This window comes from Lepidochelys olivacea (genome assembly GCF_965140295.1).
Source record: "Lepidochelys olivacea isolate rLepOli2 genome assembly, chromosome: 10".
Lineage (NCBI taxonomy): Eukaryota > Metazoa > Chordata > Testudines > Cheloniidae > Lepidochelys > Lepidochelys olivacea.
The window spans coordinates 9,956,679-9,982,298 of record NC_140420.1 but is presented as its reverse complement, the minus strand read 5'-3'; the positions used below and the strand labels follow the sequence as shown (position 1 = coordinate 9,982,298).

Below are 25,620 nucleotides of genomic sequence, written 5' to 3'. Positions count from 1 at the left end.
GAGCATCGGTAGCTATGTCGGCGAGAGAGCATCTCCCGCCAACATACCGCTGTCCACACCGGCACTTCTGTCAGTGAAACTTGTGTGGATCGGGGTGTGTTTTTTTTCCACACCCCAACTGACAAGTTTTGCCAACAAAAGTGCTAGTGTAGACAAAGTCTTTGTTTCCTCCTCCCTTTGGGTTTGTCTACACTTAAACCACTACAGCAGCTCAGCAGCAGCGCTTCAGTTGCGCCTCTGTAGCACATCAGCATAGACATTATCGACACCAAGAGAAGGGGTTCTCCCATCGGCGTAGGTAATGCACCTGTCAAGAGGCGGTTGGGTCTGCGGGGTCTCTGGGGCTGGTCTACACTGAAAACCTACATTGGCATAGCTGTGTCTCTCAGGGGTGTGAAAAATCCATCACATGCTATGCCAACCTAACCCCCGGTGTAGACAGTGCTAGGTCCTCGGAAGAATTCTTCCATTAACCTAGCTATCACCTCCTGGGGAGGTGGATTAACCACAGCAATGGGACAGAATCCCTCCCACCACTGTAGTGCATGTCTACACTGACACGCTGCACCTTTGCTGCTGTATTGTGTTAAGTGTAGACATAGCTGAAGTGAGCATCATGCTCTGATGTGAAGGCAGAGAGATTTCAGATCATTTTTCCCCGTCAGTAGTGACTGATGGTCCTCACGCTCCGATGAGCGCAGTTTCGGGGGGAGGATAGAGGGGGAGACCAAGGAGTTTAATTATTTTCATTTTAAATGTAGAACTCACCTTTTGCCACTGTCTGTGCAAAACCAGATCTACAAACCAGCCTACAAAGCAGTGGTGAGGAACGTGGCTCCCCAATTAAAAAGAAGCCCCTCCTAACTCGACCCACCTCTTCCAAAGCAGTCAGGAGCCTTGGGCTCAGTCAGACCAAGCATGGAGCCTCTGCTGAACACACTCCAGCCCCTCATGTAGAAATGCAGGGCTGTTAGCCCAAGTGTTCAGGTTGATTTTAGATGCTGAGCTGATAGTCTCAGTCCAATTCCACTTGAACAGGCAACACCAACCACCTCCCTTGTTGATAGCCACAGGACAGGCCGGGGCTGGAGGAAGTCTGCTCATGCCTAGAGGTGGCTTCTTTAATCAGGGATGGGAAGGTTGTCATGGAGCTGTCTGTGCTGTGCTTTGTTCTGTGGACATGCCAAGGAATTCAGTCTCTAGGGCTCCCAGTCCAGCACTTTCACCAGCACCAATTTAACACAAAAGTATTTGATAAGTAAAAAACAATAGCAGCTGGGCAGCAGCTGATGTGGCTGGAGAGGCCCACGGCCCTATGGGGATTTAGATTTATTGACTAAGACCTGTCCAAAAACTCCACAAAGAATACAACACAGGTACCTAACTTCCCAGTTGGTCAAACTGCCTGTCACTGCTCTCAGGGCCACCAATGGGAATGGAAAGTAACTCCATTAATGTCAGTCAAGTTGTTCTGGACTCATATACCAATGTAACTGAGAGAAGAATCTGACCACTGAGTGCTCCATCTTGTAGGCCTGTATTTGATTGGGGGCTTATGTAGCCTTATAAAATTCTACATATTCATTTGTCTGGGATAACCTTTTTTGAGTACGATTAGATTTTGCCACACTCATCCCCTCTCACTCCCTTTGTTCACTGTCATCCCTCGCTGTGGTACCTTTAAATTTGAATGTTGTAGACTGAATGCTTTGTGCCAATGACTTGTCTGTAATGCCTCAGGCAAACCTACAATATAAATAAGACCCCCCCATTAGCATCCTGGGACAGGAGAGGCAATAGATTTTGTGCCTGGGCTGGTATTTCCACAGCCCTTTTGCAAGGTTGTGTTCAAAGGAGAATTGTGGAGACAGACAGATTTTCAAAGCTCTTTGGGAGCTGAGCAGGCACAAAATTGTGCCTTTGAAAGTCTGACCCCCTAGTGAGTTTCTTTGCAGCTTAAAGTTAGCGAGCTGCAAAGCTGGAGTTTGGATCATGTAACTGATTTCCCGTTTGCTTTGCCTACATGTTGACACACATTGGAGTGCCCACAGCCTGAGCTTTCAACCCCTGGGGATTCATCGCTCTAATCCAAGGCGGCTTTGGTTTCACTGCAGTTTCAAAGTAACCATGCGCTGTCATGGTCCCTCTCTCTCCTGGGTTGTCATGGTCCCTCTCTCTCCTTACAGACCCCATGTAAACCAATGCCTACAGCTTCATTACCAGAAGCCCCAAGGAACAGAGAGGATGTCTCCTGGGCTCTGCAGCAGCAAATCAAGTAGCCACTCCCCAAGTGCCTTCCAGTGCATGCTCCATGGGGCATTCTGAACAGACTTCCTAGCAGCAGCTGGGCTGGTTGCATTGATCAGACAAAGCAAAGCACCTTCTAACCAGGTGCAATTAGTGATGTCTAGATGATCAGAGCATGCAGCACCTAAATGTGCCTGTTCAAATGAGAATAGGCTGTTCTGACTGTACTTTGTCCTCCTCAGGCTCCATACTGCTCACAAACCCTATCCTCCGACTCAGCTCCTCTTTGTACTGCGAGCTTGATCCTGCAAAGTGCACAACGCCTTTGGCACTTGCTGACAATGCACACACCCCTGCGATGGCTGGGCCTGCTGTGCTCCAGAGGAGGGCGAGTGGTGGAATGACTCCCTGTGGGGGAACAGCTTTAATTTCTACCAGGGGCAAAATGGGAGCCCAGCTGTTCGAGGACGTTGAGAGGCTGTAATAGCTGGGTGCTTCTCCCAGCCACAATAACCACAGGTGGACCCTAGTCAGCACCAGCCACGTTTTGGTCTGCCCTGGAGTCCTGCAACTGGGGAGGTTGCTGATACTCTGCCTCACTGCAGCCTCCCCCCTTGGGCTTTCCATTGCCGGGGCCTGCAGACATTCACATGCTTTATCCTCCAGTCTAGCCCCCCTGGTGAAAACAAAATGAAACAATGGCCACCCGGCATCCTGTCTCCTCCATCTCCCGGCTCTTGCCTTTGATCCCATCATTATTCATTGCATTGCAGTAGTGCCTAGCAACTCAATCACAGACCATGACTGTACTGCACTAGCCGCTGCACACAACAGAGAGACAATCCCTGCCCCGAAGAGCTTACAGTCTCAATGCTCTCCCTGCTCCAGGCTTTCCCTCATGGACCCTGCTGCCAAATGGGCCAAAATCCATCATCTAAGACTGATTCCACCCTATCTCCCTGCCTCACCCACAACAGCTTGCCTCGAGTCTGACGAGCTGAATGAGCCTCCAGCAGGATTTCTACCATCATCTCTGTGAGCTTCACGCTACACCCTCCCTCTACTATTTCCTAGAGTACATTTGTTGCAGGGCTGCCCTGTTGGAGCACTGCCCATTCCAGTGGAAGGACAGCCATCAGAGCCTTACACCTGAGCTGCTGTCTGGATGAAATACCTGTCTTCAGACAGCCCCGTTAGGAGAGGGCACCGGAGATTCTAATTACACTTAAGCTGTCCATATCTTCCTCCACATTGAGGGAGAGGGGCGACTTTCATGAGCTTGCACTATATAGATTTCTATACAACGCAAGACAATATAATTTTGGATTTACACTCCAGAGGGTGCGTGCACAGAAGTGCTGGCCATTCCCCTAGCTGAGTCCTCCCACACAGAGCTGATCGCAGACTCTGTGTGATTCTACAGCTGGGTGTGTCCCTACTTGTGTGTGTGCTGGAAAAGGGCTTGAGAGCCTGTCACAGCAGCACAGAGTAAGGGAAACCCAACCTGGTGGGACAGGCGGGCTCAGTGGGACCCCAGCACATCCAGAGGCACCCTGAACGAGGGGTCCAACTCGTCACAATAGCTTGCACAAACACACAGGGAAATAGAAAATATATTTACATTATTAAATAACTGACCAATTTTCATGGTGTTTAAAGAGACAGTATCTACCTACTGAAGTCCCCAGATTAACTTTCCCTATTCCGTTGGCTCTGGGCTAGTGACACTTCACATGAGCCCTGCCAAGTCTAGTGACTTGTCTACACAGGCAGTTATTCTGGAATAGCTGTTCCTGATTAGCTCCATGCATACATGCTCTTATTCTGGAATAAGAGTGCCTTATTCCAAATTAATTTAATGGATTAAATTAAATGGGAACAAGGCACTCTTATTCCAGAACAAGAGCATCCACACATGGAGTTAATCAGGAATAGTTAATCTGCTTTTAAAAAAAATCACACGCTACCTTATTCTGGATTAATTTCTATGTCTAGACAAACCCCAAACTGCAGCATTAGCAATGCAGTGTGCTGACATACCTGGTGACCATGTTAGACCTCATGCAAGTGGTCACATCCCAAATTATAATATGTGAGGATTTTTTAAAAAATACTTCACTATTTAAAAAACACAAAATCCAAATACAGTAGCAATTTTACATCCTATTGTAGTATAGACACATGATTCCATCCATCCCTGGATGGAGACAAAGGAATGAAAGATACATTTAAGGGCTTGAACAATCTGATAATACCCCTTTAAAACATTCAATAAAACACTAGATAATATACTTATCGGACAGCATGACACCCAACCTAATGGAGATGAGAGAAAGGGAAAGACTAGACACCTTTAGGTGCTGCACATGTGAGGAAATAGGCCAGCTACTCACCCGTGCTGCCATGATGGAGGCCAACTTTGGGAGAAGATTGGAGGAACTGCTGTTATTTGTTCTAGGGGAGATGGAGTGTTTGGGAGGGGATGCGTTCTGCCCTAAGACTGTAGAATGAGGAGATGGATACACCTCCATCTCAGTGACTCAGCCCTCTTCCCCTCACAGATCACTCCAAACAGCAGTGCTGATGCCAGCTTCTAACAATCTGCCAGTCATACCTTGTTAGATGGCATCCCATAAAGGAACTAGACAGAGAAATTGTAAGAAGGCAAAATAGAAAGTTACCTCAAGATGCCCCACAGCAGCTAAGGGAAGCTGGGACTGGAGTAACTGAGCTCCCCCATCAAACCTGCTCCTACACTATCCCATCCAGTGACTACTGCTGAGAAAGGCTGGGAGGGGAGTCGTGGGATGGGCTCCCACACTATTCCCTGCGGTAGCTTCTGTTCCTGCAAGGAAGAAGTAAGTACAATTTCCTGCACACAGGCTCCAGCAGGAGCATGTCTCTGTGGCGCAATGGGTCAGCGCATTCGGCTGCTAACCGAAAGGATGGTGTTTCAAGCCCACCTGGGGACAGCGGTCACCCCTTGCTACTCAAGACGTGCTAAGAGCTCAAAGGCCCCATTTTTGGGGGGAGGGATAGCTCAGTGGTTTGAACATTGGCCTGCTAATCCCAGAGTTGTGAGTTAAATCCTTGAGGGGGCCATTTAGGGATCTGGGGCAAAAATTGGGGATTGGTACTGCTTTGAGCAGGGGGTTGGACTAGATGACCTCCTGAGGTCCCTTCCAACCCTGATATTCTATGATTCTCTGATCTGGAAGAAGCTCAGTGTGAAATGCACTCATTGCCCCAGGCGAGGGAGTTAGCAGGGTCACCATGAAGAATCTGTTTCCTCCTGTGCTGCACCCCATTACAGACGAGAGCCATCGGCAACTGAACAAGAGGGCTTCCAGCCCCTTTTTCTCTCCAGTGGCTGCTTCTGGCAGACAGTTAGCTGAGCTTTGTGGAGCTGTCAGTCCTAAATGGGAGGATGGCAGCCTTTGCCAGAATTAATATGCACAGGTTGTTAACTGCTGCCAAAGGGTTTCCCATTTCCCTCCTTCAGGCCTGTCTGATCCTGGCCCCATTTCCCAGAGAGCAAGCTACAAAAAATCCCATGCCCACAACTCTTGACTCCAGCACAAAGAAACTCTTGTCCCTCAGAATCAAAGGAAAATCCAGAGCTGGTTTCCCATATTCATCCCCTCTCTCTCTCTCTGTGTGTGTGTTTTTACTCCCTGTCATCCAAGAATGAGGATGCTCTGAGCATCATACAGACCTGTGAGCTGCTTTCTAGCTCTCGCTTTGTGCAGGGTAGAGAGGAAAACAGGTTAAAACCAGATTTTAGATGATAGGTGGGGTGTGAGAGCATCTGGGAGCTTGAAGACTCAGGTGGATGATCTGAGGCTCATGGATCTGAAGCACTGAGATTTCACACACTCCCTGAGGCATAGATAGAACACATCATGGCATGTGGGGTAAAGGTTTATATGCACTTGTGTGGGAGGAGCTGCACCACTCAGACGTGGCTTCCCCAATTGCATATAGTGTGTCCTTCTCAGATTTATGCTGACAAAACCTCCATTTAAATACACATGAGGAGGAGCAAGAGCAAACAGTGGGAGGGAGTGTGATTCAGTGGCTAGAGCACTGGACAGGGACTCAGGGGACTGCTCTGCACTGACCTGCTGGGTGACCGTGGCCAAGTCACTTCACATTTCTGTACCTCCGTTTCCCCAAATAAAAAGGAGGGTAATGATGCTGACCTTCTTTGTAACGTGCTTTGAGGTCTACTGATGAAAAGTGTTATATGACAGCTAGGTATTATTTCTACTAAGAGGTGATTAGTGTGATATAAAGCTTGGGATGTGCACATTATACACCTGTGGGGAAGCCATGTGAGAGTTAACAAGTCTCCACCCCCCCCCGCCACTCCCCCGCAAAGCGCTCATAAAACCTCCCTCGCACACAGTTTTCCAGGCTGCAGGTGGCTAGAAAAATCTCTTGGCAAGAGATGAGACCAGGGCACTTGCCAGGAGGACAAATGCTTCTTGTTGAGAAATCCTGACCCCTTGTGGTCAGGCATTAAGCTGCACCAGTGGTAATCAAAAACCCTGGAAAGTATCAGCATGATTGTCACATCTTAGAAGCAGGGACCGATCATTGCATTGTTCCCTAAAGTTCCATGGACATATACAGTGCTCTCTATGTCTGTTTAGTAATTAATAATAAGTCAAAGAGGTTGCACCAAGACATCCCTTGTCTCCATTCCCAATGAATACATGGGGTATATAATTACATAGCCCCTAACCTATGATAGGTAAATGTGGTAAATAGGCCCATACTAGCAGCTACTTTTAGGCCTGTCTTGTTAAACAGTGTGCCCACCCAGGCTGAATGGAGATCTAGGTGCTAAGAACATCCCACACCACCAACCTGATGGACAGGCCTCAGCTAATGGCCTTATGATGGGTCTCTGAAAGCCCATCACATACAAAGATGAAGCTCCTTCCCTCAAGTTACCAATTCCCTGTCTCAAGCACTTAACCCCTTGCATGCCAGGTGTTAACAGTAGCAGGACGAGTACGACTCCTGGAGCCATCCCTCCCCCCCACACTTTCCATAGGTTACGCCGTAGGCCACATTCCTTGTAGCTCTCACATCAAAAAAAGTCACCATGACACAAAGCTACAGGTAACCACTTGCTGGAGACTGAAATAGGGGAGTCTACTGGAAAAAACACGATGTGGATATGCAAACATCTGTCAAATGGAAGGAGTTGTTGGGGAAACCCACCCCTTGGGAATTCTCAGCTCTTTGCTAAAACAGGAATAATTGCAGTGCTTAGACACTCAGCCAGCCCAGGGGGATGAGGGCATGGTCCCAGGCCATATTTACATTACAAATAGATGAAGCCAGGGGATCTGCTTACAGCACAGCAGGCCCCTGACCTATTTACAACCATTCTGTAGTTTGGACAGGACCTAACGGTGCCCTTGATAAAACTTTGTGCTGTCCAAGGCTCTAGCCCTGTGCGGGGGAACATAGTCAAGTACTGCCCCTACTACATGCGGGGGGTGGGGGGTGGGGGTGAACCTGCTAACTAGTGCACCTGTCGCGTAGACAAGCCCCAGACTGAGCTCAGGGGTGGCTGTGAGAAAACACCAGCACTCTCTAAAAGGAGAGATGGGTGTCAGCAGGTGTACTCTCCATCTGCCCATATGCACGAGTGCTGACCAGTGCCTCTGTGTATTGGGATGCTGGCTTTTGAATGTGTCTGGTGTCTCTCTGTATGAATGCATGATGCTTTTGGGGCCAATCTGAGCCCTGGTGTAACTCCAGTGATTTAAATGGCGTTGCTGCCCTTCACACTAGCAATGACTTTGGTGTAGGTGCTCAGCTGTGGGCCTGGGTAGGAGGAGAATTGCTGCTCCATGTATTTTTGTGGTATCTGTCATGTATGTGGGGAACTGTACCCTTAAAAGGCTCTGGCGAAAGCTAGTTGCAACCGGTTGTTATGTTACACAGAGGCTCATGTTAAGCAACAGTGATCAGTTCGAACTCAGACACTGAAAGTAACAAGCCTCTGTCTGACTCCTCGGCTGGGAGTGATTACTGAACACCACAACATGGTGGGGAAGAGAGGTTTGGAAAAATCACATGAGTGGGCAGCAGGTGAGCTGCCGTTTGGCAAGGACCCCAAAGGCAACCACTTTAAACTTGTGGGGAACATCCAGATTCTCCAATTTTGGCCCATCTTTAATTTCATTCCTTGATCTTTCAGACAGAGCAAACTGGTACTGACTGCCCCTCCCCCGGCCAACACCCAGCAGCCCTGTCGGTTCTTCCAAACCACTAAAGAGGATTATTCTTTAGCCTCTTCTCTGACAATCATCCATCACACTCACTCCAGAAATCATCATGGAATTGGCAAATAAATCCAGCCCTGATCAGCTCAGTGACAGCGTCTCATTACGAAGCAAGAGATAGAAAAGCAATGGCCTCTGACAGATGATATCACCAGTGCCAGGAAGTCCCTCTCTGGCCTTATTACAAGGGACGTCCCTTATTGTTTCATCTCTGTACAACAAGATTTGGAGTTGCTGAGTGCTGCAAAAAGCAGCAAGAAACACCCTGGGTATGTAGGGTAGGTGAGTACTGTTTAGTATTATTATTAATAAGAATGATGATGATGATGATGATGATAATATTGGGAGGAGGATGGGGCAGGGGTGCTAAGAAAACAGTCCCTTATTTTTTAAATATGTTGGCAACCCTACGTGTCTGCCCCTCCTGACCTTCCAGTCTCCCCTGTTTACAGCAAGTCAACCCCTTCTTCCCCAGCTCTCGCCTAAGCAATGATCAAGACCATGGGTCCTGTGCCAACACGTGGGAGTCCCAGCAACAAAATCCCAAGCTCTGCAGTAACAATAACATGTTTTGCCCAAACCAAATGACTGTACTATAAAAATTCTAAAATACCTGGTTTGCCTTCTTACCAGGCTGCAGGGAAAGCTTTCCCACTGAAACTTACAAATGGAAACTATAATCCTAACCCCATCTAGTACTGCCATCTGCAAAAACACCCACACATGCCTTCATATCTGTACGTGTTGTACTCAGCGCCCGCTTCTCTGCATCTGTGGGCTCCTTTCCCAGCTCCTACGTGCACATATGGTAATTCAGGTTCGGAAAGTTCAGCCTTGTGTGTCCTACACTTTAAATACAACTTCTGTCCTCCTTTGCCCTCCATGCTGGGAGGAAAAAAGACTCTAAATCTGCTCTTGGTTTTACAATCCGTTTCTCCTCGGTGGAATTCAACCTGCTACCAACTTGCCACTTTCAGCTTTTGGACTGATTGCAGCATGCATTTCAGATGGAAGCATCCTGGACAAGAGCAGAGTGGGTGTGTGTTGGGAAGATGCGGGTGAGAGAACAAAGCATTCTCTCTCTGTGCTGTTTTAATGTAACAAAAGGGACTGGCAACATTCTGGAGGGAGCAGAGTGAGTCCGAAAAATGGAAACACAAAAGGCTCGTTATCTAGATCACCTGTCTTCCTAGATGGCATATGTTTCAGGGCTGGGGCCGTGTATTTTCATGTGTTTATACACAGCCTAGCACAGTGGGATTCCAACAATAGCACAATAACACACACAATGTATATCAATGCAAAAAGATGCAAAGAAACAGGATGGTGAGTCTTGGGTCCAAAGACAAACACTCTTTCAGGCTCAACAGACGCAGTTCAAGAATAAAAACAGCAGGGGTCTACTGCCCGAGGACTAGGCCGTATGGTGACTCAGACTAAATGGAGTGATTCGTTTTAGGTGATGTCTGTCAGAGAGAAAGCCAGGAGGAGTGGCATGAGTGTGACCAGGAAAGGAAGCAGAGAGACAGAACTTCTTGGGCACAGAGCTTGCTGAAGTGGCACCCAAGGGGATTTCTGAGTAAGGAAGCTGCCTGCTGTTGTTTGTTTTGACTGTGTGCAGGGAAATAGGACTTTGTGTACATTCTTTGTAAATAAACAAAATCATAAACCAAGACTACACCTGACCCACATTACTGATTTTTCTCCCTAACAGAAACAACCCTGCAAGGCCCTGAGTAACGGCTAACTGCTCAGGCCCAGGGAGCAACAATACATACACACATATACACGCATCACATACATAGGGTGACCAGGTGTCCGAGTTTTGACCAGAACACCCGGTCGAAAAGGGATCCTGGTGGCTCCGATCAACCATTAAAAGTCCGGTCGGCAGTGCTGCAGCGCTAAGGCAGGCTAGTTCCTACCTGTCCTGGCTGGCGCCACACTGCGCCCCAAAAGTGGCCAGCAGGTCTGGGTCCTAGGTAGGGGGGCCATGGGGCTCCACACGTTGCCCCCACCCTGAGCACTGGCTCCCCATTCCCAATTCCTGGCCAATGGGAGCGGGGGGGAGGGGCCCAACTCTGCGGGTGAGAGGGGCACGTGGAGCCTTCTCCCCCTGCCCCCCACCCTGCCTAGGACCCAGACCTGCTGGTTGTTGGCTGCTTCCAGGGGGGACACAGCACGGTGCCAGAATAGGTGTGGGAATTAGGGGTGCAGGGAGTGCTTCCCCCACCTATGCCCTGCTCCCGGCCCTCAGCTCCCCAACCCCTCACCTCACCTGGGGGGAGTGGGGCTCGGGTCCTGGCCACTGACCCTGGGGCCCTGCTCTTGCCCCAACCCTGCAACCATGCCTTCGCTCCCGGGGATCTGTTCCTGGGACCACGGCTGCTGGCCCCACCGCTGGGGCTCTGCTCTTGGCCCCACACGTGGGATCCTGGCTACCGGCCCCTACCCGGGGCACCGCTCCTCACCCCACGCCCACCCCCAGCTGTGGCCTCGGCCCCCTTACCCCTGTCCGTGTCCCCCCCCCCTCGGAGACACAGCCCTGCTCCCAGCCTCGGATGTGGGGGATGCAGGCAGCCTGCCTTAGCGCCCCCCACCCCCGCTGCACCGTCACCGGGAATCACCCGAGGTAAGCCCGCAGCCCAACCCCGAGCCCCAACCCCCTGCCCCAGCCCTGAGCCCCTCCCAAACCTGGAGCCCCCTCTTTCACCCCAAACCCCTCATCCCAGCCCCAGCCCAGAGCCCTCACCCACCCTGCACCCCAACCAAATGCCCCAGCTCAGAGCCCCCACACACACCCTGAACCCCTCATACCCAGCCCCACCCCAGAGCCAGCACCTGCAGCCCAGAGCCCTCACCCCCTCCCACACCCCAACCCCCTGCCTCAACCAGCAGCCCCCTCCTGCACTCCAAATCCCTTGGCCCCACCCCCCAGCTTGGAGCCCCCTCCTGCGCCCCAAATCCCTCATTCCCAGCCCCACCCCTAGCAGGAGCCCTCACCCCCTTCCACACCCCAAGTCCCTACCCCAGCCTGGAGCCCCCTCCCACACCGTGAACCCCCCATTTCTAGCCCCACCCTGGAGCTCGCACTCCTAGTAAGAGGCCTCACCCCCTCCCGCACCCCAGCCCTCTGCCCCAGCCCAGTAAAAGTAAGTGAGGGTGGGGTAGAGCAAGCCACCAAGGGAGGGGGAATATAGTGAGCGTGGGGGGGGAGCCCCTTCAGGGAAGGAGCGGGGGTAGGGTGTTCGGTTTTGTGCGACTAGAAAGTTGGCAATCCTACGCATACAATGTACACACATCCAAATCCATATATAGAAGGCTGGGATTTAGTGAGTGGGTTTTGCCGGTGGGTGCCCGCCCGAGGCCCCAAATCCACTCTGCCCCCTCCTGAGGCCCCACCCCCTCTCTGCCCTTTCCCCTGCCTGCCCACTGCTTGCTCCTCTCTGCCCCCTCCTCCGAGCACCTCTGCCAGTTTTGGAGGGAGGCTATTCACATTACAGAAAAAGGGTGGGTGTGGTAATACCTTTTATTGGACCAGCTTCTGTTGGTGAGAGAGACACGCTTTTGACTGGTGCCGGTGGGTGCTGAGCACCCACTAATTTTTCCCCGTGGGTGCTCCAGCCCCGGATCACACACGGAGTCGGCGCCTACACCCTCTAAAGTACAAGAGCTAATACCTATCTGCCAAGTAACGTGCCTTTGAAGATCCCCGCCATATCTGTAGATATATATTTTTTCCAGCACATTTTATCACATTTATTTCTGTGGTAACTCAAACTCTTACATGGCCGTTCCTGATACTGGGATAATAGCAAATCATTTTTTAAAGCCATGGATGACTGAACATGTTTGGAGATTAAATTGCTGCTCATTTCCGTCGCTGTTTGTGGGCTTTCTGACAAACGGGGGCTGATTTGCAAAAATGCTTGCAAATCCCAAGTGTTTTGCAAATTTTAGCAAGAATGCCCCCAACATGTATTAGTTGATATTTGCGTGTTTAAAATATTTCGGCCAACCAGTCAGGGAGCAGATACAATACTATGTGCCCGGATACTAGAAATGAAGGTCATATTATTTCTGTGAGAAATACTGACCATTACTCTGTTTAGTATGTGCCTCTCTGGCAGCCCTCTGAGCTGGCTACGCTAATGCGAAGAGAATCCCTACATGGCAAAGTGCCAGCCTAATGGAGTTTCTGGCATGAAGGACATGACAGGATATGGCTGGAGCACCCCTGTACACCAACAATGGCTGCTGGATTGACTCCTTGGAGTCCTGGGGTACTGGCAATAAGTTAAAACAGTCTTTGCACTGCTCTCATATCAGGGACTAGTCTGAGCTAGCCACAGGATATAGGGACTACAAAGATGGTCCGAACATACCTCTACTCACCAGTGGTGGACTGAAGATTTTGCCGCCCCTAGGCCCTGAAATAATTGCCCCCCACCCCAGCCCACCTCTGCTCCGCCTCCTCCCCTGAGCGCGCCGCCGGGTCCTGCTTTTCCCCGCTCCCTCCCAGTGCTTGTGCGCGAAACAGCTTCGCGAAGGAGGGGGGAAGAGGGGGTAACGCGGCACGCTCAGGAGAGGAGGCAGGGCCGGGGTGGGGATTTGGGGAAGGGGATCAATAGGGGCACGGAGGGGGCAGGGAAGGGGTGGAGTTGGGGCGGGGCCGGGGGCAGAGGGCGCGAATCAGCGCCGGGGGAAGCAGCCTCTGGCTGCTATTATAAATTTGCCACCCCTGCAAATTTGCCATCCTAGGCCTAGGCCTTGTCGGCCTAGGCGTTAATACGCCGCTGCTACTCACTGTTATGTTTATCCAGAGAGCACAGCCCTTCTGGACCAGAGAATCTGGCCCATCACCTCAATAAAGGGTATAACAGACATCTTGCCCTGTTTAACACTCTCGGTCCAGGCTGTTAACGGATCCACAAAACTCTGCAAAGCATCCCCGGGCACGGCACCTATTTCAAAGCCCCTGAATAAGTACATGCCATTCTCTTGAGCTGTCAGATGCTCCAGGCTGCTTTGGTGTATAGTTGAGACAAACACTTTGTGGGAAGCAGTGTGGTCGTAAGGCCTTGGCCTAGCAGTCAGGTAACCTTGGTTCTAGTCCCAGCGCTGCTGCTGATATACCATCCAACCTTGGGCAAGTCACTTCTACTCTCTAGTACAAATAATAAGTTTTTTGAGTAGAGACTGCCTCTCCTTATACATATGCATAGCTTCTTGGGCAATGGGGCCCTGATCTCAGCTGGGGTTTCTAGATGCTACTGCAATATAAATAATAATAAGCTATCCAGATTATTCAGTGAATATTTATGAACAACAAAAACATTTGAAGATCGCGACTGGTTTGCAAACTACTCACTAGCTGTGCTTTTAATGCATGTTGTTGGTAACCGTTTGACCATCTCTAATATTACGTTTTCTCAGCTAACATTCTTTATTAAAGATGGGCAGTGCCGTGTAGCCAGTCAAGAATGAAGATAATTATTTAAATCTCATTTCTCCATCTGATCCTTTCTGTCAGTCCAAGCATAAAATCCTTTAATTTCCAGAGATGATCCTGAGCAGCGAATTTTGGAGCTGGATGTAGATCTGGATCCAAGCTTTCCTGACATTTGGATGCTTGGATCTGAGGTGTGGTTCTGGCCTATCTCTGCTAATTAACTTCTGCAAACTGATGAGGAGTATGCCAATTTCTTTATCAGGGGGACTCACATTGTGTCACATTCAGAAATAGCAGGGTCTAGATTTTGAACAGAACGTGAAAATTTTAAGCTTCAAGTTCCACTTCGCTCTGGTGAAACACAAACTCTGAGTTGCACCATTTGTTTGTTGTATCACGTTCCCTGTGGTCACTCAGACTCTGATCGCCTTGTTATCTAGCCATCTAGGTCCTTGTATGACACCCCTTTTACTGTTGTAGCTGAACACCTTGCAAAATTCCAAACAAAAATAACACCCTTTCTCTCTTTCCTGTCTGTAGAAGTATTTAGTTCATGGATTTTAGTTTGTTTCCTTGTGTGTGTGTGTTGAAATTATTGAAAGTGTTGTACCATGGGTACATGCCAAGTCAGGAAAACAAGTTTTACATTTAGCTGTAAGAGCAGTGAGGCCTGCGTGCATTCTTCTCTCTTTCAGGGCTCAGTTTCATAGTCTAGTGACTCCTGGGAAAGTTCTGTCTTGTGCACTCATGGACATCCCCCATTGGTCAACAGTTTTGTAATTTCTTGTGCATTTTATCAGTCAGTGCAGGGTAGTTACATGGGGACTGTACAGCACCAATGGGGCCAAGACTGCTGCTAGAGACAGAAGGGACCTGTTGGAGGCTTGAGTCCATCCCCCTGCCAGGACAGGACATACTCCCCAGAGAGGATGCATTGTATATTAAGATGATACTTTGTTTGCTCTTGCGCCAAAATTGAGGCACAAATGAACTCTGCTAGAGCTGCTTACTCAGTGAGACCAGACTGCTCTCTGCTTTCATCAGGGGTTTGTTGCTATGGGCCATTTCACACTTCTGCCACTCACACAAACTACTGCCTAGAGGCTGCTGGGTGCCAGCCTGTCTCCGCAGCCCAGGATGAGCTAATGCCACATCCAAGTCTCTTTGAGGCCTTCCCTGGGGACATGGTTTATTAATTCAAAGGAAAGCTCACAAAATAACACAAAACAAAGCTACCCCTGTCCCCAACCCAGGCTGCAGGGGCCCAGAGGCCTTGCACTCTATATCGCTCTCTGCTCCAGGACCAGTTCCAGGAGCCATCATCCCTCCTGCAGCTTTCCTCCAGCTGAGCCCTCTCACTCTGAGCCCTTTGTAGGGATCATCTGATCCTTTCCCACCTGGATCTGCTAATGCAACAGGGCTGTTTGGCTCCCTGGTCGCATGTCCTTAAAGGAACAGCCCAGCCTCTTACAGCACCTTACTCTGCAAGTAGCCCCATTGATTTCAGTGGGATTGCTTAGGGTCCACATAGAGGCAGAATCTCGCCCTGGGAAGGGAAGGCGGGGACACAAGCCTGGCTCAAATAAGCACTTATCTGTGATGTCATTAATCTTTTGAGCAGCTCTGTACTCGGTGCGATGGACCACATCAATTTTTAAAGCATTTCACTGCCATAGTTTTGTCCAACATGGGTTAAGGGGGAAAAAAGAAAACAACTGTGCAAGGCACCTGTGGTCCCTCGGAGGGCATGTCTGAGCAGGTGTAAGCCAACCTCACATACTCAGACATATCAAGATTTATTTGCTAGGCAGCCTGGGGCAAAACTTTCCAGACCCCCTGCAGTTCAAGCAAAATGAATGACTGATTGCAGAGCAGTTGTTCCACCACGGATCGACAAAGAAAGGTACTCCAAATGTAGGACAAGCAGCACTGTTCTCTCCATGTTTTGGATCTCGCTTAACCTCATACTTCATTTCCGCATCATTTCTGGTCTTACTGTGCTAATTATGGGGGTTTTGGGTCTCTTCTTTTAGTGTTGGTGAAAGGTGTGGTATAGATATGCTGGGAACTGATAGCCTCTATTTTTCCTAGATCAGACATACCATCGAGCCTGAGAATAGCTGGCCCTCTGAGCGGGCCAGGGACCCAGCCTACCTCTGACTGGCTCCACAAGGAGGAATGAGGCAGCTCAGTTTTACCTACTCACTTACACTCAATGTGCTCACTCTTTGAGCTGCTGGGAGGCAGGTAATTAGGCAGAGACGCACCTAGGCAAGATAAATGGAAGCTTTGCACAGGGAGGCCTACACTAGAGAAACAGAGGCTGCTGGGAAGAGGAACAGTCCCCAGAACATACGGAGAAGGCTTCTCAGGGGAATCTGGTGAGCGGGGCCCACAGGCAAAGGAAACAAAGAAAGAATGCTCCTGGTGGGAGAGTTTCTGAAAGGAAGGGACGATGAATGCTGCATCTCAGAGAAACCTGGCTCCCATGAAATACTTCACCAGGCAACAGCAGAAGTCCTGGAAAAAGAGGAATTATATTCTGTCCTGAGGTTTGACCTCCATGGGGACCTGGACCCTGGAGGAAAGACCCTCCCCCAGTTAATGACAAGAGGCCCTTGATTCTAGAAAAGGGTTCCGGGTCATGAAGGCCTCACTTGGACATGATAAGGGTTGACTCAGCCCCCCCGCCTTCCTTCAGCTAGAGATGCTGGGGAGCAGTTCCATGTGTGTGAGGCTCTGGCTTTTCAGATTGAATAAAACTAGACCCCTGCTGGAGTGCTGTTCAATAGACAAGCCTCCATGGACTTACTAAAATCCTCCCTCAGAGAAACTGGCTGAGACACAATGGTGGTGCTGCACTGGGCCTCCAGGGGGTGCTCTAAGGTTGAGGGCCTCCATTACACTTGGGCAGTGGTAATGCAAGATACCCAAAGAGAGCTCCCAAGGTACCTCACCACTGACCTAGAGGGATTACTTCTGGAGAGCTGAGGATAACTCATTCTCCACATCCCATCCTGATGTTACATGATGACAATTACAACGGTGATGTTTGTGATGTGTGCACCTACCCAGCAGGAATGAGCCAGAAACCCATGAAACTCATTTCACTGGATGATAAGGACTTTCAGTCATCACCAAGCTGGGCTGGATTTGAACAAAGCAATCTAAAGGAGAAATTTACCCATGTGCTGCCTGAACCATCCTTTCTCTTTTCGTCCTATTGTATGGAATCCATGTACGTCTCTGACCCATCTCTGTACCTCTTTGTCATTGTGCACTGTACTTGGATCTGTGCATTTACTGGCTAGGAAGCAGATTCCAACTACGTTCAAGTTCCGTGCTTGGATACATTTTACACAATTCCTAGTGAAGTCAATGGATCAGTGGATATCTGGGGGCAGATTTTGGCCCTTAAATATATAAAGGATTCATCTCCAAACATTGGTGCTGGAACTAGGGGTGCTGCCGCACCCCCTGGCTTGAAGTGGTTTCCATTATATAGAGGGTTTACAGTTTGGTTCAACGGCTCTCAGCACTCCCACTATACATATTGTTCCAGCACCCCTGCTTCCAAATATAGTTTCCTTGTTGGGAAATTTAATTGGCATCTTTCATTGCATCTTTTGTTTTCATTGTTATTCTGTGCTTACCTGCCCAGGGCAAGAACAGACAAACGGAATAAAATCTGGGGCCTTTTACCTGAATAAATTAAATCTTGAACCTGTGTCAGGTAATTACTATGATTCTGCCCATCCGCAGCATGCACTTCCCCCTACGTACCCGTGCTCTAGATCTGTTGAAAGAGTCCGCACTCAAGTTGCTTTTTATCGTGTTTCCTTTACATTCTGTTTCTTGATTATCAAAGGAAAGAAAGTGCTTTTGTGTGCCCAAAGGGAGGGGAGCCAGGACTTGTCCTTGGCCCAGCTATGTAAAAAGAATCCATATTTTACTGAAAATCGGCAACAACATTCATAAATAATAACAAAGGCTTTGGACCTCACTCAAACTCAGTGTAAGAAGTAGGTGCAATATCCATGGGAGCCTCTGGGTCAAGTGCAGAAGTGATGTGGCTGGAGGGGTAAATTACACATTGAGTGTAAGTGAGTTGGGGAAACAAGTGCCAGTGGCAAAGAAGTGTAACTTGCACTTATTTGCCATTCAGCAGGTGTGCAAAACAAGTGTAATTGATATGTCGAGGTGTCAGACTGGGGTCGTAGCAGAAAAAAGCAGCTCAGTGGAGGTGGTAAGATAAAGCAGTTGGAATCTGATCTGCTTTCACCTAAGGTGTAACTGACACTGACATTTACGTCATGGCTGAATTAGGCCCCTTGTGCAGAAGCTGATTGTTCTCAAAGACGGATGTTACGCACTACAGAGCAGCACCAAGTTACAAATGACAGAGGGGAAGTTTTTACAGTTGAGATGCTTTTGCGGCCCCCATTCCCTCTCTCTCTCTTTCTCTTTCACACACACAGGGCCACGAGCAGTGTCTCAAACTGAAGCTGGTTTTCCATTATATTGTGAGAGCCATTTTCAATCTACAGTACTCAGCCTTCCTTGGGAGCCCTCTAGTCAGATTGTCCGGGGGCCTGACATGCTAGTGCCAAAGGGAAGCTCTTGTGGAAAATTTGAATAAAGCAGAAGACACTATCTAAGGGGCCTGTTTATACAAATGATCTAGCTGAATACACTACCAGAGAATAAAGGGCTTTCTTGCTCATGGAATGGAATCAAATTCAGTTTCTTCTTCACTGCTGATACATACTTTCTTCAATTTCTTTCTCCCTCTCTTTCTGAAGTCATTTAACATTTAGAAGTGAGCCAACCCTGGATGAATCTTGGGCAACATTCTTGGCCCCCGAGCAGGGAACATTCTCCTGCCTTATCCGACAGTTCATAAAACACACCCACATTGATCGCTTTCTTTCATATAATTCTCATTGCTTAAGTTCTTTCAATTGGCTATTTTTCCAGGGCACTTATTGATGACCAGTTGACATTAATCTCTTCCTTCCTTGGTTCTCTTGAATCAGAAAAAAAAAAAAGAAACCAAAAAAGAATCCGTTCCAAATTCTTCTTATGAGATCAAGAATTTATGCTATTTTCCGGGGCCAATCAACTCCACAAGAGTGAAAGTTTCCCACCCTCCTCCAAGTTGTATCAAGATGCATCTGATGCCTTTCTGAGAGGCCAGGCTATATCTGCACCTATTTCTAAAATACATGCCCACCTTCCTGAGTCAGATATGCCACTGAGTTGCCCATCACTCCCATGTGTACTGGTCCTGGCACAGACCTTGTGACTGGTACTCTTGGCTTCTTCTCCCTACCATAGTACCCAATTCTGCCCCCGTTACTTGTGCTGAGTAAGTGGTGTCTTACTTCAGGAATGGTCCTTTTGCAATCAATGGGTTTGCATATGGAATAAGATTAATAGATTATCAAGTCTGAAGGGACCACTGTGATCATCAACAGAGGCTATCAGACTTCCCGGAATTAATTCCAGTTTGAACTAAAGCATATCTTTTAAAAAAAAAAATGTAATCTGGAGTTTAAAACGACCAGTGATGGAAAATCCACCATACCCCTTGCTAAACTGTTCCAACTGTTAATTACCCTCACGGTTAAAAAAAATGGCACCTTATTTCTAGTCTAAATGTATCCAGCTTTAGCTTCCAGCCATTGGATCTTTGTCTGCTAGATTGAAGAGCCCATTATCAAATTTCTGTTCTCCGTGTAGATACTTATAGACTGTGACCAGGTCACCCCTTAACCTCTCTTTGTTAAGCCAAACAGATTGAGCTGCTCGAGTTTTTCACTATAAGACTTGTTTTCCAATCCTTTACGGGTGGCAGAATCTGGCCGTTAAGGGTAATTCCCTGTGCTGAGCTTCCATGTGCCACTACAAGATGCTTCCCATCCAGCTGCGCATGGTTTATCTTAACCATGCTTCAAACCCAGCTCCCATCTAATCACACAAGGTGTCAGGCTCTGGCTGCTTACAGCCAAGGCATTTGGCTGGTGAACAGGGAAAGCTGCCGGAGAAGCCTGGCACCACACCTGTCATGCCTGGTGCAGAAAAGATTATGGGGAAGAAGTCCAAGGGCCCAACAAAGGGAACCAGCCTGGTGTCACTTTCTAGGTCATGGACATCTGACTCCATTCCTCCTTGGGCTTCATCTCTGCTAAGCTGTAGATGGAGATTCTACTTCCAATTCAAATGCACAGCAAGTGCATCTCCCTGATGGCTTCACTCTCAGGTTCTTGGGAAACTTCCCTCTCTGTTTCATAATGCTCCTCTCTGGTGCACAGCCTGAAACTGTGTATACCTGTTGATGGTGGAAAAGGAAAACATGGCATTTCCCCTGTTATCTTGATATGGCAGCTGAAGCTTATGAACTACATGTGTGTGGGAAGATATGATCTCCTTTATAATGTGTGGGTCTGGCAGAGCAAGGGTGTTCAAAGGATCCCCACCAGTCACTCTTTGGGTCCCATCCTGCCCGTTGCTTATACAAGGACAAGGCAGCAGAACCCAGTGGATCCGGATTCCTTAGCATGCGCTTCCCATCCCCCAAACCATGCAGCAGAAGGAACAAGATGTACAAGGGAGCAGATGCTCTCCATGGCATCTTTCTCCCATGAACAATGGGTAGCTGCTTGAAGCACTAGTAACTCAGCCTCCATGTCTGCACACGTGGGTAGCCAGTCCTAGGGCAGAATAGCACCAACCGGAGCCATGCTGCAAGGCGGGGGAGGGGGAGAAAGGAGCTGCAGAGGGGCTGGCCCTCTGAGGAAGGAGCAGTTCCCTTTCCTGGGACTGGGAAGCTGCATCTCTTGCTTCCTCCATGATCACCCTGTGGGGGAAATTCAAGGAAACTCCATGAGGTCACTCTCCTCCCACTGAGATACACATGGTGGTGAGGTATAATTTGGCCCTTTTTGCACTTTAAACCCCCTTCTCCATAAATCCCCCAACTCAGATTCCAACTCCCAGCCAAGGAGCGATGGCTGAAGAAATCCCTTTCAACACCAGTCAATATATACTGAGCGCGGTCACTACCCTGAAATCTCTGAAGTACAAGGCTTTCCTTTTTTGGTCCCCAGCCCTTCCAGATCTTGCCAAGCCGGGCAATCAAACTCAGGTCTCCTGCTCAGCACGGCACTGCCCAGTTCTAGTACTCAGCTAGTCACTGTGATATATTTTAATCATTTGTGCTCCATGAAGAACTATCAAAAGACTTCAGCTAAAAGACTTTGAAAAACAAACGCTCGGTCCTTAGGTTATATGTGGGAGAAGCTTCATCTTAACATGCAAAAAAGTACAATGCTGCTCATTTGGGCTGATTCCTCAGCTCCTAAATCCAGTCTCTGTTTCCCAGAGAAGACAAAGAGAAGACAGAGAGGAGCCTTGCACCTATTTTCAGTGAGCAAGCCGCATTCTTCTCACATCCCCCACTATTCCAGTCCTAACAATGGGCTCTTAGCAACCTATTCAACATGCAACACTTGTTGCACAAAAAATGCATTCAGTTACATCTAGCAGATCAGTTTCTCTAACTGGACAGAGGGACTTTCTAAAGAGGGCTTGCTCCAGTGGCTTCCGAAATATTACTTTGGTTCTGTGTCCAGAAAATTTACATCAATTAATTGATCTGATCACTTTCCTATTGCACTTTGTAAAAAAAACCTTCTGTATTCTCTTGGTTATTAAAATAGGATCTGTACTGGACAAGGTTACAAAGCATTACCCACAATCGCCCTGTAACTCACCCATTTTCCCACACGTAAATAGGGAGAACAGTACAATTGCAGAAGGGCCGTCAGTGGGAACACATGGTATTTAAATAGGCATCTGAAGGATGAGAAGAGAGTCTTCGTTCAGGATTTGTGTATATCCGCTTCAAACTCGGTTCCTAAGACAAACGGACTAGGAAAGCCGCTTTTCAATAGAAATCTGATAACCATTTGGAATTTGTCAACTCAGCAGCTTTTTCTCCACCTCACAGAAACCACCCCCACCACAGGAATTGGCATTAGCAGCTGGGAGAGAGGCTAAGGACTGAAGAGATACAGAGACTGAACTGTACTCTCAGGTGCTTCGTCCAGGTCAGGGCTAAGACACACAGACTAAGGAGCTGTGTGCAGGGCACCTTGTGCTGCTCTTGCCTGTAGTGTCCCTGTCCTGTGCATAAAGCATTCAGCTTAATGGGCTACCATCTGTTTCACGCCTTTCCCCAGCACTGAATTCACTACAGAAATTCTGTTTTCAAACACCGTTTCATAGAGCCTTTTCACTGCAACATTACGTTATGTCTGGCTACAGATGATACTGTATAAAGTATTATACTTTCCATTTGACTCACTAAGCCTACCTTCAGGCCTAGAATGCACAATTCAGGTGTACATTGCATTTCCTCTGTCTAAGATGCATGACAATAATTTTCTGTTGCAGTTTACATAGGAATGTAGGACATGGGCCTGGAAGGGATCTCCTGAGTCACTGCGTCCCATCCGCTGCTAGCACAGGCATCCCCATCATATTGTCCTGTTCAAAAAAATATCCTGCTCCACCTTAAAAGTAGTTAGGTTCCTTGCTCTCACCACTCCTAGTGGAAGGCTGTACAAGGATCTCACTCTGATGGTTAGAAACCTGCTCATTTCCAATCTTGGTGTATTCGTGGCCAGTTTGTACCCATTTGTTCTTATGCCAACATTGTCCTTTAACTTAAATAGCTTTTCTCCCTGCCTGGTGTTTTCCTCCTGAATGTATTCTGAGAGAACAAGCCTTCGTTTTGCAAGGCTCAACAAGCCAAATTCTTTGTCTCCTCTTGAAAGATAGGCTCTCTAGTCTCCTGAACATCCTAGTACCCCTTCTCTGCACCTAGTCCAGTCTGAATTCATCTTTCTTGAACATGCGTGATGCCCTGAGTTTCATTGTATTGTGGTTGGATGCACAGAATATGCATCCCTTGACCAGGACTGTCCATTCATCAGGTATCCTCTTAAACAGGTGCCACTGTAATGTATCCCAACACACCTGAGCCATTAAAACAAGTTACCACCACTTGTGGGGAGCTGATTGCTCCTTGGTGCTGAGCACCCACAACTCCAAAGGATGACCCTGGGTCAAAGTGTTCCAAGAAGAACACCCAAATATTGAAACACCCCAAAATCAGGGGCCACATTTACCTGAGTTTTTCCATTAATGAAATGGGATTAGTAATACTTACCTCCCTGGGATGTTGTGAGCCTGAATTCATTCAGGTCTGCAGAGGTGCTATGAAAGTGCAAAGGATTTTTGTTATACCAGGAAAACAAAGGAAGGGTGTCAGCCCTGCAGGTGCCCTATGCTCTGAGGAGCGCCGCATCTTTCAAGGCCCACTGTCAGCTTAATTCACTCTGTCCTGCAAGTACCACCCTGGAATTCACTCCCTGCTTCCTATAGGGAAGGGCAGAGGTTGGGAGGGATCCTGGAGGGTTTCAAAACACAATGCAAAATGGTTCAGCTACAGGAATTAGAACACAACCACTTGGCTTTACCTGGCATATCTTGTCTTCTGAAAATCCAGGATTCTGGACATGAACATCTTGGCAGTTCCATCAGAATCCAGCTCTGGTCCAGGGGGTGTTGAAGAGCGGGGGAAGGTGAGAGGAAGAAGCAGAGTGAGACAGGCAGGAGCGGAGGAAATTCAGGAGCAGCAGGTTAAATCCCAGAGGCAGATTTTCAGCTCAGTAGCGGACAGGGGGCAGGGGAGTCTCTGTGATTCCTCTGACCCAAGGAGGAAATGGCATGCCCCGGGGTAACCGTACCAACTTCATCCGTGCTTGCTTTGTCTGCTAGCTCAGGCATGTAGAGGTAGCAACTCACAGGACCAAGGATCAGCTCTCTCTCTCTCTCTCTCTCTCTCTCCCCCACCCAAACACTCTGTGTGTGTTTAAAATGCTAAAGAGAAAAATCAAGGCCACCCTTAGTTTCTCCCGCCCCCTGTTGCGCAAGAGAATAATACAATAAAAACAAAAGCAACCTAAGAGAGCGCCAGTGTGTGTGTGTGTGAGGGACGGAGGGAGGGTACGTGGGTCCTGCTGCAAAATAATCCGATGAGGAGGAGGAAAAGAAGGAAAGCGAGTGAGCAATCCCATCCTGCCCCACATGTCACAGCAACCTGCCCAACCTGCCTTATCCACACAGCCAGCTTGAGCGGAGCTATAAATACACCCAGCGGATCAAATAGCTGCAGATTTGAATTTAAAATGTAATTAAAGCATGCCAAGGGTGGAGCTGCAGACAGATGGACAGAGACAGACAGAGTGCGGGGGGGAAAGTGGGTGTGAGCAGCTGTTGATGGGCAGAATCACTCAGTGCTTCCCCAGACCTAGAGCCCTTCATCGGCTTCGCTTGCTCCCAGCGAGGGCATGGCCTTCCTCGCCTTTGCAGGTGTTTTGGCGAGGTGACTCTTTTCTGCACAGGGCTCATGCTTCCCCCAGGACCAAGCTGTCTCAAGCTGGGATGCTGGTGAGATGGTGCCTTTCCGCCCTGGCATCCTGGAGGGCACCAGGAGGCACTGGAGACATCTGGAGCTGCACTTCTAGGGGGTGCTGCTCTCCTTGAGGGGTGGAGGGATGTTTCTCCCCTTTCAATCTAAATGCACCTTTTTTAAACAGCACGTGGGAGCAGGGGGATGAAGCAGTGCAACAGTTAGCTACGCAGGGCTCTGCACAGAATGGTGCTGCCGGGGAGCTGGGAAGCCCAGCTCCTGTCCCTCTCCCTCTGCCTCCATCACTCTCCCTTTCTTTGCCTTTCATGCAAGGCCTCTCCCTTCCCTCTGTGCCTGCCCCCACTCTGGATCTCTGCCCCTCCCCCCTAACTAGTCCACATAATGTGCATTAATGGATGTGCTTGCGCTGAATGCACTGGAGATTTGCCTTCCACACAAATGCACGCCACTCGCTCTGCTCCCTTCCTGCACAGTTACAGGGGAAAAAAGAAGGAAGTTTGTTCTGACATAGGGCAGCCTCCTCCCTAAAGGTTCCATGGGGTTCCAACAGCCCTCTCCTTATCTATGTCTCTTACCTTCCCCCGTCCCCTAAAAAACTTAGATGCTGAAAAATGCCACAAACAGAAGGAGCCAGGCTGAGCAGAGTTAGAGGGGGAGTAGCCCTGTGTGTTTTCATTCAACAAAAGAGGTCCTTTTTGCAGGCGCACAGGGTCTTAAAGGCGCTCACCCTCCCAGTCAGGAGAAACATGATCTGGTTTTGCTCCGATGCCAGAGGGAAGTTCCAGGAAAACAGTTAATGGGTTAGATTCTCCTCTTGTACCTATTTTATACCTGTCTAACTCCATTGCCTCCAGTGGCGTTCCCCCATGTACACGGATGTCCCCAAAGCAGAATTTGGCACCAGCTCCCTGCTCTTACGTATGAATGCAAGTTGATATAAACCAGTTGCATGTAAACTTGATGTAAGTAGTTTAACTGAATCCATCTGTAGAGCAGTTTTAGTTAAAGTGGTGCAATTCTGTGTGTAGACCAGGCCATCTTGTAATATTTGGCCAAAAAAAGGAAGCTTAGCATAAGGTGTGATTTTAAACCAGTCTAGTTAAACCAGTGCAGCT

At 48.7% G+C, this 25,620-nt stretch overlaps 1 protein-coding gene across 3 annotated transcripts in view; it reads right to left on the bottom strand.

Annotated features, from left to right (window-relative positions):
* MMD2 (monocyte to macrophage differentiation associated 2) overlaps positions 1–24,167 on the bottom strand; it is a 51,209-nt gene extending 27,042 nt beyond the window's left edge. For 2 of the 3 annotated variants that reach the window (XR_014713300.1, XM_084641100.1), the window contains exon 1: positions 23,550–24,167. Coding sequence is in view for 1 of the 3 variants with exons in the window: in XM_084641100.1 (XP_084497226.1) it covers positions 23,550–23,596 (47 nt within the window). In the remaining 2 variants the exon portion in view is untranslated. Of the gene's footprint in view, positions 1–21,779; positions 21,936–23,549 lie in introns of those variants that run through there. The other variant, XM_084641101.1, reaches the window with a different exon arrangement.
* Between the last annotated feature and the right edge of the window lie 1,453 nt (positions 24,168–25,620).